This window comes from Platichthys flesus, chromosome 24 (genome assembly GCF_949316205.1).
Source record: "Platichthys flesus chromosome 24, fPlaFle2.1, whole genome shotgun sequence".
Taxonomy (NCBI): Eukaryota; Metazoa; Chordata; class Actinopteri; order Pleuronectiformes; family Pleuronectidae; genus Platichthys; species Platichthys flesus.
Genome location: NC_084968.1, coordinates 9,139,554 through 9,158,922, shown reverse-complemented (window position 1 = coordinate 9,158,922; position 19,369 = coordinate 9,139,554). Strand labels below are relative to the sequence as shown.

General features: G+C 45.7%; 1 protein-coding gene across 1 annotated transcript in view; it reads right to left on the bottom strand.

The window, feature by feature from the left end:
- Positions 1–19,369, bottom strand: part of LOC133950059 (adhesion G protein-coupled receptor L3-like) — a 187,094-nt gene that overhangs the window by 6,457 nt on the left and 161,268 nt on the right. The window contains exons 17-22 of the mRNA XM_062384227.1: positions 18,495–18,715; positions 14,183–14,249; positions 11,827–11,918; positions 4,875–5,043; positions 4,611–4,736; positions 2,466–2,562 (exon numbers count right to left, since the gene is read on the bottom strand). Of these exons, the coding sequence (XP_062240211.1) occupies positions 2,466–2,562; positions 4,611–4,736; positions 4,875–5,043; positions 11,827–11,918; positions 14,183–14,249; positions 18,495–18,715 (772 nt within the window). The remainder of the gene's footprint in view (positions 1–2,465; positions 2,563–4,610; positions 4,737–4,874; positions 5,044–11,826; positions 11,919–14,182; positions 14,250–18,494; positions 18,716–19,369) is intronic.

Genomic DNA, 19,369 nt, shown 5'->3' with positions numbered 1-19,369 from the left:
TCACTGATGTTTGTTTTTCAAGTGTTTGAATACATTATGCAGAATATCAAGCAGGAAATGTTTGTGACTTGCATTCACTTCCTGTTTGCAAGTGGTTTTTTCTTCCCCCCCCCTCTCCCCTCCTCCTGCGAACATGATATGATGCTGTTATTTTTAAAGAAGCTCAAAACAAGACTTGTGAGGGCGATGCCGGGTAAACATCTCGTATCTGAAGACGCGGTGCACAGCAATTAGACCGCACAGATCACGGAGGGAATATATATATATATATATATATATATATATATTTAATATTACTACACCCATCTTTTCAGACTTACTTTTTGATGAGAATTTTAATTGCAGAAATATTTACCGTCCTGGATGATTGTGCTCAGCGAGAGGATTAATGAAACGATTGCGTTCCTGCTGATTTCGGGCTCATATTTCAGCATCACTTTAATTCTAGATTAGTATTAATTAGGCCCATTATGTTTTTTGCTTGGAAATCAATGTTCGACTGGAAAATAAAAAATAAGATGTTGTCGCTGCCGCCCGCTCGCCCTAATTGCAGTGTGTCGCACAAACACCGGCCCCCTTTTCAAATCCTCCAAGTTACAGACACCCCCGCCCCCCCCCCTCCCCCCCGCCCGCCGCTCGCTGTGTTTGTGTTCGAGAAATTGGACCGTTTCCAAAAACACACTGATTGTGCGGCAATAATCCTGAACGCCGGGGATAAACTGAGCACGGCGTTCGCTATCGAGATGATTGCGTGACGCCGCGCTCGTCTCGAGTGGTTCGGATGCGAAGGTGGCGATGGGTGGGGGGGGGGGGGGGGGGGGGGGATCAGCAAGAAGCATGTCTGATTCTGTTTGCATCTGTTCCCTATGACACTTAGGATTGCACCTCGTGATACACACTTGAGGTCCTGGTGAGTGTTGTTTCTACCAGATCGGGGGCTGGGGGTATTTAATGTACGTAAATAATTTGGAGCTCTGCCTTTCGTCTTCATCGAACTTCCACATAGATTTGTTTTCCCCTTCCTCTTTCCCGACCCCACCACTGGCTCAGCCCCCCCCCTCACCCACCCACCCACCATGGATAAAAGCCGGATCTCTTGATGGTGCTAAGCCGAGCGCCTAATTACTGAGATCTCTGAAACTTCCTCTGTGTGTCAAACATTAATCCATCATTTTAACTATGTATTAGTGTCGACGCGTTGCAGGCGCCCGGAGTGGATTTAGACCCTGAGCTGAGTGGAACTCAAAGCCTCCAGTGGGAGACACCAGTGTGGACGCTGGTTTCTCAGTCAGTTAGCTACAGTAATCAATTTGTGGCTGTCAAATATATTAACATGTTTCTTTTCTGTATCTCCTGAGGTTGTATTGTCACCTCTGTCCATTTGTGCGTTTGTTTGTTCGTAAGCAGGATCACACAAAACCTACTGAGCTGATTCTTTTATAAAACTTGGGTTGGGTTTTCACTTTTCTTTGTTAGCACTGTGAGATGAGGTGTTTTTCAACATTTCCACTGTTTTCCCAAGGATCAAATTCATGACCCCTGATGATAAAATCAGACGTGGAACTGATATCTTTGAGAGTGTGAACTTTGGTGCAGCTTAATTGGATGTAAGGGGACTGGTGGGCCTTGGCGATGGTGCACGCTCTACTGAGTGCTGCTCTAGTTTAGATTGTGCTTCAGCAGTTTTTGTTTTTTTTCTTTCTTTCTTTCTGATATAATGCCCAGTTTATGATTCAAGGATTTTGCAGTGAGGGAAAAAACAAAGAGGTAGTTTCTTTGCACAGAAATCACATGCAACAAAAGCAGGATTTCCATAATCGGGGGGGGTTTCAGTTTGGGGTTTGAACACCTACCCTTGTCTGCGAGGGTTTTTCCCTAGCTTCTCTCAACATAGTCCAAAAACAGGGATTTATTGTATTTTGTGGAGATATTTTTGATTATGTTTTTTTCACTTGATGCTCCTTAGAATAACTCGATGGGAGAAAAGATTCAAGAAAAGCCAACTGGAAAAACTCTTTTCTGTGACACCAAATGATTTCACCCTCTCAGCCTCGGCCTGTGTTCACAATCAAGTCCTTTTTCACCCAGTGAGAAACGTTGATAAACACCTTCACTCACATGAGTTGTAAGGCTACTGACAGCAACGTGTTTATGACCTCGCTTCAATATTTGTAATAAAAAAGTACGAAAAATGTACTTTACTTTGGAGTTTTAACTATTTGAATGAACGAGGTGAAGCTGCAGTTTGGCCTTGCCTTTGAGAAGCCGGGTTAAGGTTTTTCCATTTGAAAGCTTTGCTTATTAAAGGGAAAGACTTCTGATGCTCTAAACCCTCAGTGTCATCAAAAAACAAATAAAACAGATGAGCTACTGTGGGGGAAAAAAAGAAAAACTAAAAACCTCATGCATTAATAATTTGGTGAAACCTGGTGCATTGCAGAGTCCTTCGAGAAAATATCAAGTACCTCTGTTAAGGGACGCAGAGCTGTTGATGTCTCCGGTCATGAAAGAGGACTCGGACTGTTTTCTGACCGTGTCGTTCCACATCCGGCGGATTCGGCTCTGTGGGGACACACAACATGTCAACACACATCGCAACACTTCCTTCGTGCACAGCAAAATATAACAATGTGGAGGAAACAACCTGTTGCCTATTTTCCTCACCTGCTATTCGGTGAGGCCGAACAACTAAATGTCAGCTTTTGATTGGAGCAGTAAAACTGTGAGACGTGTCAGCGGAGGGGAGAAGTAACCTCCAATTAAAGATGAGCGCCGGTGCCGGGATAGGTGTAGTCAATAATAGAGTCATCAGTCAAGCTCCTGGGAATCAGTGTGTCAGGTTGCAATGGCTCAATCCAAGGAGGGTTCATACTGGTTAATTATGATGGAGTCCCAGGGGCTGGTGCTGAGGGTGAAGGGGGCTGGCTAGCCAACCACAGAGCGGAATCTGAGCTGGAGTTAGAGCAACTGTTACCTAACCAGGATTTGTTTGTTTATTTGTCTGTTTTTTCCCCGATACTGGGTTTGAACTGATACTTTCAAAACAGCATGGGTGCCGACATAGTGCAGGAGCGGGTACTTTTTTCTGAAAAAATACTAAAATGGGATTCTTTTCTTGCTGAGGAAGACAGGAAGTTGAAATTCAACATGATAAACTAACCAAGATAACAGTTTAAATTCTTAATAAAGCCAAAATTATTGTTTTCCTTCCGTATCAATCATTTGCATGACATTCCGGTGTCCCAATAATTCCCAAGTTTGAAGTTAGGTATATTAAAAAACTGGACATGTGTTCAGCCACTGAAATCCGCATTGTGATTCGGTGTGATAGGTATCGAACATGTGGTAACTGGTTCCTGATTGGCCCTGGATTTCCGTCCCCACCCACTACAAGTAACATTATACATCATACAGTGAATCAAGTGAAAAATGTTCTGTTGGACTTGTTATTTCACACACACACACACACACACACACACACACACACACACACACACACACACACACACACACACACACACACACACACACACACACACACACACACACACACACACACACACACACACACACACACACACACACACACACACACACACACACAGTCATCAGTCAGGAAAGCATCACTGACTAAGCACATCTCATTAACATGTTCCCCACATGGGTTAAAAAAGGACGCCACCTCTATGTATTCTTGTTATTCGGACACGGGTTAGCGTGTGCTCTGCTGATCACACGTTCCCTCGATGAATCATAGTTAGAGACAAACAGCCACATGGTCACGAGGGTTTCCTTTTCCCGTCTCTCTCGTACCGAGCGAGCGAGCGCGAGGTTCGAGCCGTCGTGTCAAAGCCCTTTGTGTAATTAAACACTTTGATCTGCGTGCCGAATCCAGCTTGTACCGTGGGCCGCCACTGCACGCTCGACTCCGAGGACTGTTTATAATTGAACACTGGGAGGAAATCACACTCTTTGGAAATGTGGATGTGATGTTCAATTATAGTATATCAAGGCTTTTCACCATATACTTCTTGTAAGTGTGGGAGGAATCAATTAACAATTCGCTCTCTCGCCCGCAGGATCCACATGTCTTGGCAGAGACGTTCGGATCCGAGTTCGTGAGCGTGAGCACGTTCCTCGCAAAGCTGGAGCCGGCGCCTCGGTCGGTGACTCGGTGCTGCTTGGCCAGTACGCAGCCCCGGACCTGCTGCGGCAAAATGAGCCGCACGCTGACTTCATGTACTGAGGAACTCGACAAGCGCCGCACTCTCCTGTTATCGCTCCCAAACAAGGACATTGGTTACACTTCATTGAAATCTATCATGCACACACACACCCACCCACACACACACACACACACACACACTGTCACCTTTAAGATAATTTCTCATTCGTTCTGTATACGGGTGCACATCAGTGTTTTATGTAGAACCTTTCCTCCGGCTCCTGTGTGCACACTGAGTTCCTGGGCAATATGTATTTTGAGATTAAGATTCACTGAATAAGCTTAAGTCTGTCCTGGCCTAATAAAAAAACCCACAGCTAAATATATTCAGGAGGTAAAGAAATAAAAAACAGATAACAGGAGAAGAGGAAACGTGTCCTGTCACCTGTGACCCGGTGGAGTAGCGTCCCGGAGCTCGAGAGGCCGTGCCTTTCCCCGAGCCGATGGAGCTGTCCACGCTTTTCGCACTGCAGCAGTGAGTACGCAGGCATTTACCGTACTCCTTACGCACCTGTACGGAAACACAACAGAGATACTGACACCACAAACCAGCTAACGATCTGATAGCATTGAATACATGTAATCAGCAAACGTTTGACAAATGACTTTAGATTACAAAATCCGCTGTCAGAATACAGAGTTCCCGTACCTTTTTCTGCAGGACACAGTGGAAGATGAAGATGAACATTCCTTGCAGCGAGTTGAAGATGGTGAACAGGTAGGCCATGACCACCGTGCTCTCGTTGACGTACATCAGCCCGAAGGCCCAGGTCAGGCCCAGCAGGCACAGCAAGGCGATGGCCCCGATCACCCACGATCTGGAATCCAGACACGACGACTAATAAACCATGTGACAGAAGGAAACGTGGTCCCAAATGCAAGCGAAACCAAAGTTACGTTCACTACATGAAACAAATATCCACAAGAAAACAGTTCTAGGACTAAATCCACATTTTGTCTGAGAGGGAGAGAAGTCACAGAACAAATGAAGAGGGAAAGGAGACTAATCACAGATGACGATGAACTTCAATTCCTCGTCTCTTGTACCTGCTCCCCTCTTCCACATGATGGTATGACCTCTTTACAAACCTGCAGACTCCCACATGATGAAAGAAGGTCTGTCAAATGGGAGCTCACTCGGGTCGGAACGCGGACCAGAAAAGCACGAGGGCGCCGTGTCTGCTTTACGGTGCTCATCTCTCCGCAGAGAGCCCGGTGGAGATACAGGTGCCATTTTAAAACTAATCCTGCTTGTCACATCTGCGGCCCGTGTGTATGTAACAACGGGAGCGGTGTGTGCACGCTAATGCGGCCTTCAACATGACTGAGCGCTCCACGATAAATCACGGTAATGAGTGCGGGGCGACAGCGAGATGGATCTGGGTCCGGATACGCTCATAAGGTGGTGGTGGTGGTGGTGTAGGTGGTGGTGGGGGGAGTAAATGAAAGATGGCATCATGGGACAAGGGACCCCAGTGTTCAATTTTGCCTTACTTGATCTCAGGCTCGTAATCCTGATAGCTGAGCGACACGACAAGAACAGAAGAGACCAATAAGCGAAACACACATAAAATAGATATAATCACACGACAAGGACACGGAGGGGGTGTGACACACGGAGCGAATTAAGACATCGGGGGGGGGAAACGATACACAGAGAAGGAAGACGGTTCACTTTGGCGGAGGACAATAACGCCACGTTCACAGGGGAAGGGGCCAGATAGTGTCTCCGGGGAAGGGGATCTCGCTGGTGATTTACAGGTGCACGGCGTAATTATCCCGGTTCACGCCGGTATCTCTCCGCTCCTCTCATAAACGCTGGCAGACCTTCACATTTAAGCCGTTATAAATGGGCCAGGTGCGCGGCGAAAAATAAATGATTTATGAATTCACCGGGGCGACCATTAAACATAACTTTCCCAGGGCTGCCTTAATGACCTGGCGGTGGAGGCACTTCATCAAGGCGATTGCCCCCGGAATGGACACCGAAAACACAGGCAGTGGGCGAGAGGAGAGAGAGTATTGTCCTCTAAACTAGGCAGCTTTTTTTTTTTGTGTGTGTGTGTGTGGGGGGAGGACGATAAAGACACGAGAGGTTATGGGAAATGCATCCGCCAGGACAGGATATGAAGAGGCTGCAGCTCATATCGCACGTGGCTTATCTTCACTCTGGAGTTATCAGATGAGAAAGATGAGGATGAATTTGAGGGGCTGCACGGAGAGGAGCCTCGAGGCAAAAAAAAAAAAAAAAAACTTCTGACACGGCAGAGCAGTCACTGAAAAGCAGAACAGCTCACTTCCACAGGAAGACGCCGCATTTCAGTGTTTCTCTCCTGTCAGTCGCCGACTCCAATACAATATCACTTACGGATCCTCCCGTACTCTTGGCATCATTAGGTTGGAGACGGCTTATGAATAATTCTGATTAAATGTGTTTTTCAAACAAATCTGAGAGCGTCAAACCGATTCCGGTTCAGTTTAAAGCATTTAAGCTCAACCGCGCTCGTCGCGGCGGCGTGGATCCGTCTGAGCGCCCGGGCGATATTATGGATTTACCATCCGCTCCCTGAGGGGCTGCAGCCGAGCGCCTCCAGGCATCTGAGGCACGAGGAAAAAAAAGCCAGAGACGCTTTTATTGTGCTAATCACCGAGCAGAAGAGACCGGGGAGGGAAGAGGAGCCATTTTTAGTCGTGGGAAGAGCTACTTCAGACGGTGGCGTCAAATTACCACCAATTCCCTTCAAAATGACTTAATTTAGCGGAGGTGCCATTCCACCACAATGTCTCTCTCGTCATTTATGCAGCAGATTTGCGATTGGTCGACTCAACCTGTGTTAAATCTGCATGAAGCCGCTTTACGGGGGCTGCGATCAATGATCTCGTTAACCATTAAACCGAAAGGTACGCTTGAAATGCTAATCACCTCCAACTGTTTAAGACATCAAAAGTTTTTTCACGTTGGCGGAAAGAGACAGATATTTTTATATTTTTCATCCTCATTAGCATTTATCATTTGAAGTTTCGCATCCGCGTCGAGGGGGGGGGGGGGGGGGGCAAGCGGCGCGAGACAGGACTCAGACTCCCGGTCCATCGTGCTCTCGATGCGACCGCGTTCGGAGGCAGAGATTGGTATTTAAAGTCGCGCCGGTGTAAAAGTCATGTTGTGATCCATGAATCACAGGACAGTGGCAGCCGCTGTCTCCATTACGGGTGAGGAAGGGAGGGAGGGGGGGGGGGGACGGGGGGAGACACATCAAACACAATATTAATTCTCTTTTACACCGTCTACTGAGGAGCGTCTTACCAGTGCCACTCTACAATAACACATCCATCATAATAGCGGTAGCTAAAGTGAAGAGGAAGAAGAAAAAGAAAAAGCAAAGAAAAAAAAGAAGCAGATGAAGATGAGAAACAGAGAGATGGTACAGATAAGCACCGGCATAATATAAGAAAGAAAAAAAACAAAAAACAGGCAGGAAGCTAATCAAAAGAAGAAACGCAGACACACAGAATGTAAGAGACATGAAACATTCATATTAAAACAAAGAGACGTGATGAAATCCAAACAGAGAAACGTGACATCGAGCCGCGAGGAAGGAGCAAAGGGCCGAGAGATGAGACAGATGCAGAGACACACCTCATTAAAGGAAGCTAAACAGAGTTAATTAACCCCGCGCCGCCGCCATCATCCAACCGGCTCACCTCGATGCATCGAAGAGAAACACGCTTCTGAGACGATCCGCTTTTATAGTTAGAGATCACAGGGATCTAATACATTTTCTATTGCTGTAGATATAAAAAGAAAATGTCTTTATTTCTTCCCCCCCCCGTCTCCCACCACTTGTGGCGATTCATTCTGGGCCGAGCGGCGCCGTTTGGCCGACAGTGTGTGAGCAGGCGGCCGGTTGAGTAATGGCCCCCCCGACTTGAAAAACTGCACCAGATGAATGAGCGCTGACAAAAAGCGCCGCGGCTTTGCACCGCCTCTCCGACGGCGATCTGAAACATTGCAGATTGTTTCGGAGTCAGTAAGCTGCCGGGGGTCGGGAGGTCAGGCGCTCGCTGCATTGCGTGTGCGGCCAGTGTCGTAAATCACGCGACCGGGAGAACCCTGGCAGTCAATATGTTTTTGTTTTTTTTTACTGTTCTTCAGGGCAGTCGAAGCAAAGATGGAACATAAACAGGCGTGTAAAATATGGAGAAAGTCATTTAAATCCTTAAGATCATTACATTTGATTCCGGGAACATGGGATACGTTTATGCCAAAACAAATAATCCTGCTCAGTCCATTTCTCCTCCATGTACCTGCTGATCTGCTCCAGTTGTGGTGTGGAGCTGCATCACGGTGCTCGGCCAGGCAATATATTTCCAGGACACGTAGTCGAGCTACAGAGGAGGCCAAGCGTGTGTGTGTGTGTGTGTGTGTGTGTGTGTGTGTGTGTGTGAGCTGCAGGTGGTCTGCATATATTGCAGCCAGAGTTTGCACCGTGCAACGCGTCTAGTGCTCGTGATTGAGCCTGTGTGTTTATTTGCACATTCAGTGTACATACTTTGTCGCAGTAAAAGAAAATGTATACGTCTGAGTATCTGAGGTATTTTGGTTTCTCCAAGCAGAGCTGCTGGTGATCAGAGCCCCACAGGGGGGGGGGGCGGGGGGGGGGGGGGGGGGGGGAGAATGAAGACTGTGTTCCCGTCATTCACCGACTCGAAAATAAGAGAAAATACAAATCCAGAAGCAGATCATTTACAAGTCAAGTCTCGGGCATCTGACCTTCACGGATGTGTCAACACCTCCTGTAGCGGCTTTCACAACTCCCACACCGCAAACCCAATTTCAGTAATTTCATTTTAGCGGAGTGAATGCGATTAATTCGCATTTCTTTGTCCCCACGTCAGAATCACGGCCTGTGATTTCACAGAATCGGATGAAAATGAAAGACCTGGACAAAAGAATGGAACACGAATGCAACCGCTGCAGGAGGGGTCAAGTTTATATATTATTAACACGGCTGGGGGGGGAACCGGGGTAGAGGCTCCACCAAAGAACGCCCAAATGGAAAAGGGTCGACACACAGGAAGGTCTCCTTTAATAATAACACCATGATTGAGTCGCACCAGGTGTTCATAAACCTGTTACCAGCTTTGCCTTTAAAGTACTTGTTAATAAACTCAAGCTGTTTTCAAACTAGTGATTTAGAAAGTTAGACTTACCTGGCAACACATGTAGCATCATCCAATTAAAGCATTATATTCATTATAGTCTACTTCAAATCCTTCTTTGGAGGTGAATTTATATACACCAAGTTATTTATTTGACTCTCTAAACAGGTTAATATATTATATTAACACTATTTCCAACATAAAGTACACTGGGTCTACTGTTAGTGTGTATATATGTACACAGCATGTAGTACTTCTCTGTCCTTGAGGACGACTGAAAGCTCTTTAGACGTTTCTGTCCCACATAATTCATAAACAGCCGTGGGGGTAATTTGAGGTTCAGCGAGGAGCCGAGGATCGATCCCTCCCTCCCGTTAGTGGACGACCCGCTCTATCCCCTATGCCACACTACAGAACCAGTTTCTGTGAAGCGGGCTGATTTCACCAAGACACCCTCCATCTAGTCAACATTTACATTATCACTAGTTTACATTTAAAGTTATGAAATGCTGCTAACATGATTTCTACACATGTTGTACAGAGGAGATAGCACCACCCTCCTCTGACATGTGATCTTCAGGGGACTCTGGTGAATCCACCGTGGTCCTGCTCAGAGGCAGCAGCAGATCAAAACAGGTTCAGAGCCGTGGGTCGGCTCAGGAGAACCTGCGGTGAATCTGTGATGGAGAGAACACACCGGCGCAGTGAAGCAGCTCGAGCACTCTACATCATGCTCTGAGAAGATTGTTTCTTTATGTGCATCGCCGTGCAGGCCAGACAGGGGCCACTGTGCTGCGCCACAACCAGCGGTGGGATGCAACACAACCAAACAAAAAAAACAGCCAGAGCGCCGGGCCATAAAGGAGACTAATGTGTCCAGAGTGGGTTGGAAAGAAGCGAGGCAGACAGCAGAAACAGAGCGGGGACCCTTATCCATCACAGTAAAACAGGCAGAACAACAACTTGACACCATCTGCGGAGCAACCGTGCCACGACACCAGATAACTGCGGCTCCCGTCAAAGACAATCACCCGAGAGGGGCTGTGTCATTGTGCAGTGGTCACCAGATCTTAAAAAACATATTTTTTTATAAGTGAATAAGTCTGTTTGGAGGTTCTGTAATGAGTTCAGTGCACAGACCATCCGGAGTGCACTGCTTCTCACATCACTGATTGGGTTTACATGGAAAACCATACTTTGTTATTAACCTGAATAAAACAATATGAACCGGAATACGATTATACTCGGAATTAGTAATAATTGAATTAAGACATGTATTCTGACCCTATAGTCACATTATGCAAACATGTATATAAATATGTTCATCGCATTCTAACGTCCTACTGCACCATACAGCAGTTTCCAACAGCGTCACTTCATAATCCGACTATGCTCTGCAACAGGTTACCAGGAATACGGAATATGGAATATTCTATTAGCAACTTATTAAAATAATGTATTTTTCCGAACAGGGTCAATAGTTTTGGTTTGTAGCTTTGTCGTTACTTTACCGTTTTGGATGAGGTGGTGGAGACCAAAACAGAGCTAAAATGAGCATTAACATTAGGCTACTACATTTCATGTCAGTGTTGGATGTGGAAACACTAATATGGCCCTTTAAGAGTAAATATCAACCAATAAATATTCTACTTTGCCTCCATGTACAGAAATCCTAGAGTCTCAAACTTTTATGGTAACTTTTCACGACCTGAAACTCGATCTTAGCTACAATCTTGACAAAGTTGTTTCATTCGTATGTAAACACCTCAAACGTTCACTGACAAACCTGTAAACACCCGACTAAGTTTGCGTCAAAGTTTTTAAAACCATCGTTGTCCCTCGAGCTTTCACATTATCTGAACGCAACCAGGCGAACCCAGATAAACAGACTCAAACACACACACAAACACACACACACCAGAGCAGTATGAATATTCATCCGCAGCGTGTTGACACCAAGATAACACCGGGTCAGGTCTGTCAGATTGTCTCCTGGCCTTTTCCCCGGCCCCCGACAACAGTGCTCCTCAGATAATGACGGAGATGCAACAGAATACATGTGTGATTTTAACCTTGCCTGACTCGACCTTTCAGCATAATGCGAGGTGCTTACCTTGCGGCCTCAGACTCCCGGGCCCCTCGGGTCGGGAATTCACAACCTTAGGTGCTTTTAATGAGGTTTTTAAATATCAAAGCAGGAAGGCAAGGCAACGTGAATTGCTCGGGAACACCGGAGAATACAGATCACCCCCCCCCCCCCCCCCCCCCCCCCCCCCGAAAGTTGCTCAGTTCGTTAAAGTGTGTCGGACTAAGAACAATGGCGCTGTCGGTGGAGGCAAGCCAATCACATTCACCCACTGAAACCTCCTCTGCAAAAAAGATAAATCGTGTTTTCGGGACAATTTCTAACGGACGGAGAGATATGATAGGAGTGCTCTTACTTGATGTTGTCCAGGCAACCGGAGTCTGGTTTCAAGATGGCCGTGTGGTGGAACATCTTGTAGAGAGCGATGCCCAGGAAGATAACGTTGAGCTGAGAGAGGGAGACAGAGTGAGATAAAGAGAGAGAGAGTGAGAGACAGGGGGATGCAGCTCGTGCTTCCTGCTGCGCTCCCATTCATTTTAAATCAGGGCACTTTGTAGCACAAAGCTGGACGGCTGCAGCCGGACGCGGTTTCCCACTTTGCCAAACAGAGCGAGAAATCCGATGAAAAGTCGGCGGCGGAGCGAACAGCGAACGGTGGGACGAGACAGCTGCATTCTGGAATGAGGAAGCCTTTTCCCTCTGAGCTGCTGGCACGTGTCTCGTCATATTCACACTTAGATGCAACCACAGGGAGCGACTGTCACACTGCTGCTGTCTCTCTACAGTTTGTACATCTGGATGAAACATTAAACATCTGGAATTGGGGATTTTTTTGGGGGGAAAATGCCTGAAAAAGGTTCAGCATATGTAATCTCATGTTTCCTGCAATATCACTTATGTGCCCATTGCCATAAAAAACTGTTTTGAATTGACATATCCTCTCCAAGTACCACACAATTCCTACTTCCAATGGTTAATGTAATATTTAGTTTTGTCATCCACCCAGTCACACACACACACACACACTCATCTATGTGCAGCGCTGTCTCTACCACACGTCACTCCCAGTGTCGGCCCAGTTGTCAGGCAACTGTCATATCAAGGCAACTTTGGATCCAGCGCCTTGCCCAGGGACACTTCGGCATTCAGAGTGGAGGAGAGGCTGGGATTGAAGCGCCAACCTTCTGTTGGGTGGACGGCCCGCTCTATCCCCTGAGCCACATTATATTTGCTTGCAAGGCCTAGCCCTAGGATATATATTCAAGAGATTTTTAACTACTTACAAACTAATACTATTATTTTATTGTTTTTATTTTTAATGCATTAAAGTGTCACTAATGTTTTCTCTACTCTTTTTAATTTAAGTGTTTTAATAATCGAATACAACTTGTTTTATTTTATTTAATCATAAAGAAGTACATTTATTTGCTTTTCAACAACATTCATTTTGCATTTTTCATAATTAATTATACATGCACATGATATTGATGCATCGTGCTGTTTGACATATATGCTGTCATATTCCCTTCATGGAGATGTCAGGGGGTTTCTGATTCGAATATCTACTCTCTTTTAATTGGGATGTAGCATGACAAGTGCTATATATATATAAAATGTGTTATTTATTATTACTAGTATTAGGATATGTATTTACAAATTGCGGTTTGCATGTGACATTCCCCTAATATGAAGAGAGAGTAAAAAAAAAAAACTGAAAAACATTTTCAACTGCTGTATATGGTCAAACCCTCAACAATGGCCCAGGGGTAGAACTGGATCTGCAGCTCTAGCCCTCAATCCTGCAGAGCTACCCATGTTTGTAAATCTAAAAGTAAAAAAAATACAGTGAGTCATGAGCCTCGCAGAGATGAATTGTGAATGATTACTTCAAACTGGAGCGTGAAAGTGCATTATTCATGTCTGGATTTAGCAGCCAGATTGTAGCCGGGGCGGCAGGAGACGGAATCAAAATGTTGGAGAATCACATTTCTTTTGGTATTTCGAGTATGCGGCCCCCTTTTTGTCATTGCTGGAGATATTCTTAGATTCATTTCCTGGTTCCAAAATATGTATTATCAGAGCTGAGTGGTGTCTCGGACAATTAGGAGCAAATCTCTGGTGGCACCGTGATATTTAGAGCTTGGCATTAACTTAAGATCGAGCAAGAACGCGAGTCTTGCATCAGATTTTAAAGCAGGGGGATCAATAAATGAGCTATTTTATTAGAGAATTAGGGCTGTCCTAGTTGGGGAAAGACACATAAAGTGTGCGTGTGGTATTTGTGTATCTGCACCCAGAGTCCTGTGTGTGTGTGTATGCAAGGAGGAGATGGAAAAAGGCAGAGCACAAGTTGGAACGGGAACAAAATCAATCATAATGGCAGTGCGGATTACTCCAACACTGCATACTGAGCAGAGTTCATTCTCTCCTTCTCTTTCGCTCCCTCTCTCAGTCCAACCCCCCCCCTCCAGAACCGGTGACTGCAGCAGGGTAACAAACTGCGATATGTTCCCTGCACCCCCTCATTCGTTCTTCTCGACGTCTCCGTGCCCGGCGGTGGCATGCTTGCTCAACAGGGCATGGAGGGTAAGGGGAGGATTGGAGCTGGGAGAAAAAAAGAAAAAAAAAAGAAGGGATCTCGGCGGAGCGTTTAAAGCGACGACCCGCAGGCTAAGTAGGGTTAATGAGCAGACAGGGAGGGTTACGCTTACCATAATTATCAAGGTTGCCGGTCCTATGAAACTCCAAATGAAGTAGGTGTCCAGGCGAAGCCAGCAACTGCAATGGAAGTGGAGAAAGTGAGGAGAGGGGGGGAAAGAGGGAAAGAGAGATCAGAGGTTTATACTTTGCTTTAGAGGATGGAAATCCAGACAGAGGCCGGAATGACGGGTCAGAAACAGGATAAAGGGACGAGCTGGAAATATGACCATCAGGAGGAACTGGGAAAAAAAAAAAGAATACGTGAATGGGATGTAGCTGCAGTTCAAATCTTTTTTTTCTTTCAATTTGCCGGGTTAAGGAAGCAAATGACGATCACACAGGGCAATTTATGGATGATTCAATTATTTCTCAATTGAATCCTAACTGTATCACTCCAAAGGAATTGGATTGACCTTGACCCTGACCGACACGGCCCCACGCAGACCCCGGCACAGTGTCTAACATGCTCGTGTTAACCGCGGCGACTGCAGTCCTGCTGTAATTATGTCAATAATGAAATAAAGCGCTCTCCTGACCTCATACTTCACATCCAAACATTACAGATAGTCAATTCCTCTCCGCCGGGTGAAATTAAACACAGGCCAGAAGCAACAGGGCCGGCGGAAGGTGACGGTTCTTCTTTGAAATGGTAAAAGGAAAAGGGGCGAGTAGCAAAAAAAAAAAAAAGACTTGATTCATGTCCTGTGGTTGAATTATTAATCTTTTAATCTCCGCTGCGGCGGCAGATACACGCCTCCATTTTTGGCCACTGGAAAATGACAGTGTGAACGGCGGCGTTGTCATTCAGGCTGACAGAGAGGGGAAATGGAAGTGGCAGACAACTAAATGTAATTCCGTTGCATGTTAAGGCAAAGTGAAGTGTGTGAGGCACTTTAGAGGAACACACCGCTGGCATTTAAACACTGGCGGGGGGGGGGGGCTGAAGACAAAAACCGCGAAGATTAGCCAATATGTACGTCTCCAAAATATGGCATGACGCTCATAAATACGATTTTTTAAATATGTTTTCCATGAAACTACACTTTCCTGATTCTCCGAGGACACAAATACCGCTGCAAAACATAAGGAGCTATGATATGATGATTGCTATTTTGGTCCCATTCCCTCGGAGGAAGAACAAAAATGAGGCGTCTTCATTATTTACAGCCCACAAAGAGGAAACCGAGGCTCAAATCCTCAAATGCCACGGACGGGTTTGAAAGTTTTAGCTTTTTTTAATCGTATAAAAAAAAAAAAAACCTGGCAGACAAACATGAGCAGAAAACTGTGCAGGAAGTGACAGGACAAAAAAGAACGCTTCTTTCGTCGCAACAGGAACTTGATATGTCTCCAGCTCACTTGTTTCTATGGATAAACGACACGACGCACAAAGAAGTGAGCGAACAAAAGCCGGAGAACAGGCGCAGGAGTCGGGCAGCTCATCAAACTGCGTGCTCTCAACATCGCCGTTATAAATTATGCTGAAGTTCCCATTGTTTGTTCTGTTGCCTCGTTCTTCATCAGATCACAGGGAGATGTAAATACATGGCGGCTGGCTCGAGCTGAAGGTTCTTTCTTTTGTTTTAAAACTGTTTCCTCCATGTCCCCTTCTTCTGTCACATTCGTGTTTGGCTTTTGCATCACTTATAAGTTGTATAGTCCCACAATTACTTCAGTAGAAAAGCAATACAAAGGTGGCGAGTGGAGATATGCATACCATAACTGTCTGTGAAATGTCACAAAGAGCATTTGCACTAAAAAAGAAGAAAAGAAAAAGGCAAATTGAAAGCCTGTTCATCCTGGTGCATGTTTTACCTCCTTCACATCCTTCAGCTCTGAGAGAAACACAAGTCATCGCTGTGGTTTATTTACAGTGGGAGCAACATCTTTGGAAATAAATTTAAAAAAAAAACACTCCGGTAGGAATCATCCCATCAACAATTTGCATTTTCACTGTCACTGTCACTGTCACGAACGAGCAGGAACAATTCCATAAAGTCGCTCTGAAAGTCAACGACCATCAATGTGAGATAATCAGAAGATGAACAAGGCTCAGCCGAGTGCCACTCTCGTAAACAGCCAAACGGCAATTTCCACTGCATATCCCAAACAGATAAAAACCACTAACACGACCGAAATGATCCCACAACATGTAACAGGAGCTTGCGTCACAAAAAAGTGACTATTTTTAAAATCCAATAGAATGGAAGCAGATCAAAATTTAACAAAACAAATATATATATATATAACAGACATTGACCTTGCAAGTATGGAAAGTAAAGATGTGTCTTGGTTCATTGAAAAGAAAACTCCACAGTGAACCTTGACTCGTACTTCTCCTTATTTGGCGAGCGGAGTGCCTTGCTCGAGGGCGCATTTTTATTGCTGCGAGTGGGTGGATGGAAGTCCGACTTTCCCTTCCCCCGGATCAAAGATTATTTGATCTCTGCCTTTGAAGAGGTGACTTTACAAGCTCGCTGACCTCCATGCCGCTGCTGCCTCCTTGTTCTTACACATGCTTGGCTTATTATGAGTCACCGGACGGTAGCGCTCATTCATCTGTCGCGCCCCGCGGCCACTTCTCACTTCGGCTTGTTGGATATTTCTGGACCAAACAGGGCCACCCCCGCGATCACACGTCCACCGAAATCAATTTGCGGGGAGGACTCGCCTCGCCGATACACTGTGCTCTCCGGCACGCGTCACGCCACGTCCCTTCCCTCATCCTTCAATGGCGGCGAATAATTGTTCCACCGGTGGCAGGCTTTAATTATTCACATGATGCCGAGGCTCAGGCGGTGGCAGCTATCACCTCATCCATCACCAAGAACTATTGCCCCCGCCGGTCTACCGAAGCACTGTTGCGTGTTCGTGTGGCGGTGTGGGTACATGTGTGTGTGTGTGTGTGTGCGTGTGTATGATAAACATCTCAGAGGGAAACTGCTGATGCTGGTCTTCATTATTTTCAGATGGGTCGGAGATTAACCCAGAGGGATGGAGGCCGATCCTCTGCTCGACTTTACGCTGCATTATGGACCACTTTGTGTTTCAGGGAGGAAGAGCTGGGGGATCCTTGCTTACTGGGCCTCTGCAGGAAACATAAAAAAAAGGGCCGTCTCCTCCGATCCACCATCTTCCTTCAAACTCAGAATCTCTCCATTCCCGTGCTGTAATTTGCACGATTCTCAAACGCCAGAGAGACAAACCACAAAAGCCTGATATCCAGCCGGTGACGCCATCTTCTGAGGTTTACATTTTTCCCTGTCATAACAACGTCAATTCGGCGGTGGGGGAATCGGTTCAGCCTGAGTAACCGCTCTGCCTCATTAAAAGTTGATGAGGAGCGATAGCTGTTGAAGCCCCCCACAAAACAACACAAACAGTTGTGAAGTTGTGAGCGGGGTCTCTGTGGGTGGAGACGCTCACACAAAGATCTGGTGAGGCAGGGACACACTAGTGGGTTTTCCTTTCTCCTTGTTCTTCCAAACCCAACAGAGTGTGGACTCACTCCCCAGATTCAAGAAAGTTTTCCAAATACTCGGCAAGTTTCAGTTAGCATTAAGTTGGTTTCTTTTAAGCACATCGGACACATTTAATAATTAATATCAGGAAAATACACACATTATGTCTCAGACTCAAGTCTTCACAATCCTATCTTTATCTGCGCTGTACTAATATGACAATTTAAAATTTCCGAAATAAAAAAATGTAGAAAAAATATGAAGAAAACACTTATATTCTTAATTTACTTTGATACATTTGGTTGAATTAGTGTTTTCTATTTATTCATCGTTATTTATAATGAAGCTCACGGTTAAACTGCAACAAATCAAGCCTTAGTACAATTATCTTTATTAAAGGTTGAGTAATGCCTTTTTCAAAATTAGGATTTATTTTCTTTATATATTAATAAAAATATCTTGGATGAAACATTGGTATCAAAATGCTTTCCTTGATATTATTGGAATCGGCCCCGGAAAAATCCTATGATTTCCATTTTGCAATAAAATTTTTGAAGTATATAAATCGATTGACATCTTTCAAACTCTGTACGTCCACTTTAAAAAGCATGTACTCTCAGACCTCAGACAGAATCATTATATGACTTCCTTTCTTCACATGACTGGTAAATGGATCTTGATGTTTAGTAAATACACGTCTGACAGGATGTGTTGGTTAAGTGCACTTTTCAAGGAAGCTGCTCATGTCCTCGATTTCATCACAGAAACATGTATGTCAAATTATCTTAAATGATTCTCCAAAAGGTTCCATCATGCTGTCCTTTATGTGATGCTCTTACAAGCCAGCGTCACGGGTACTTACATCCGGTCCGTGCCGTAGCTCCGGTAGTCCACCGCCGCTGACACCGCCACGATCAGCGCCGGAACTCCGTAGCCCACCAGGTAGAAGTAGCGGCGGCGCGAGTGCTCGCTCTCGAACACCTCCACCAGCATGATGTAGAGCTGCACGCCCTCCAGGAACATCCACGTGAACGCCGCCAGGAAGAAGAAGTGGAGCAGGGCGGCGAAGACGGCACAGGCAATCTGGGAAAGTTTCGTATAGTGACAGAGGGAACGAGAAAGAGAGAGCGGGCGAGCGAAATGAGAATTAACCCTTGAAAACATGTTCCAATCCAATCACTTTGAGGCATTTAGCTGGTTTTCCTGAAGGATTAAATGCCTTGCTAAAGGGCAGAGCATGCCTGGCAGAGTGCGGCTGCGATGGAGCAGCTTTTGTCCTGACCTCTCCGTGTTTGTGTCTTCCCAGCCATTAGCGATGCTAAGCTTTGTTTGGCTGAAGTGATTGGATGTTTGCCTGTAGCCACTGGCAGGAGATGGCTGCAGCTCACGGGCCCGTGCGGTGGCTGGCGTCCGCGGAAAGAGAGATGGGAGCGAGGAAGGGAAGTCGACCGTCCAAAAGCCATTTGGAACTCACGGCATTGTGTACAGACGCCGGGTGCACACACATAATATAGTTACACCTCCTGAGCTGAGAGGTGCACACAGACGAGACACACAAACAATACGTCTGCGTGCGCCTGCTCGCTTTCCCCCCAAAAAATAATAAGATACAATACTTACATGGATTGATATAATTATTGGCACAGTTGAGCTTAACCACTGCATTTTGTCACCGAAATGGATCCAATTAAATATCTAAAAGGTCGAGTGGACATTAATTGCCGTCCAGGAGAGTGA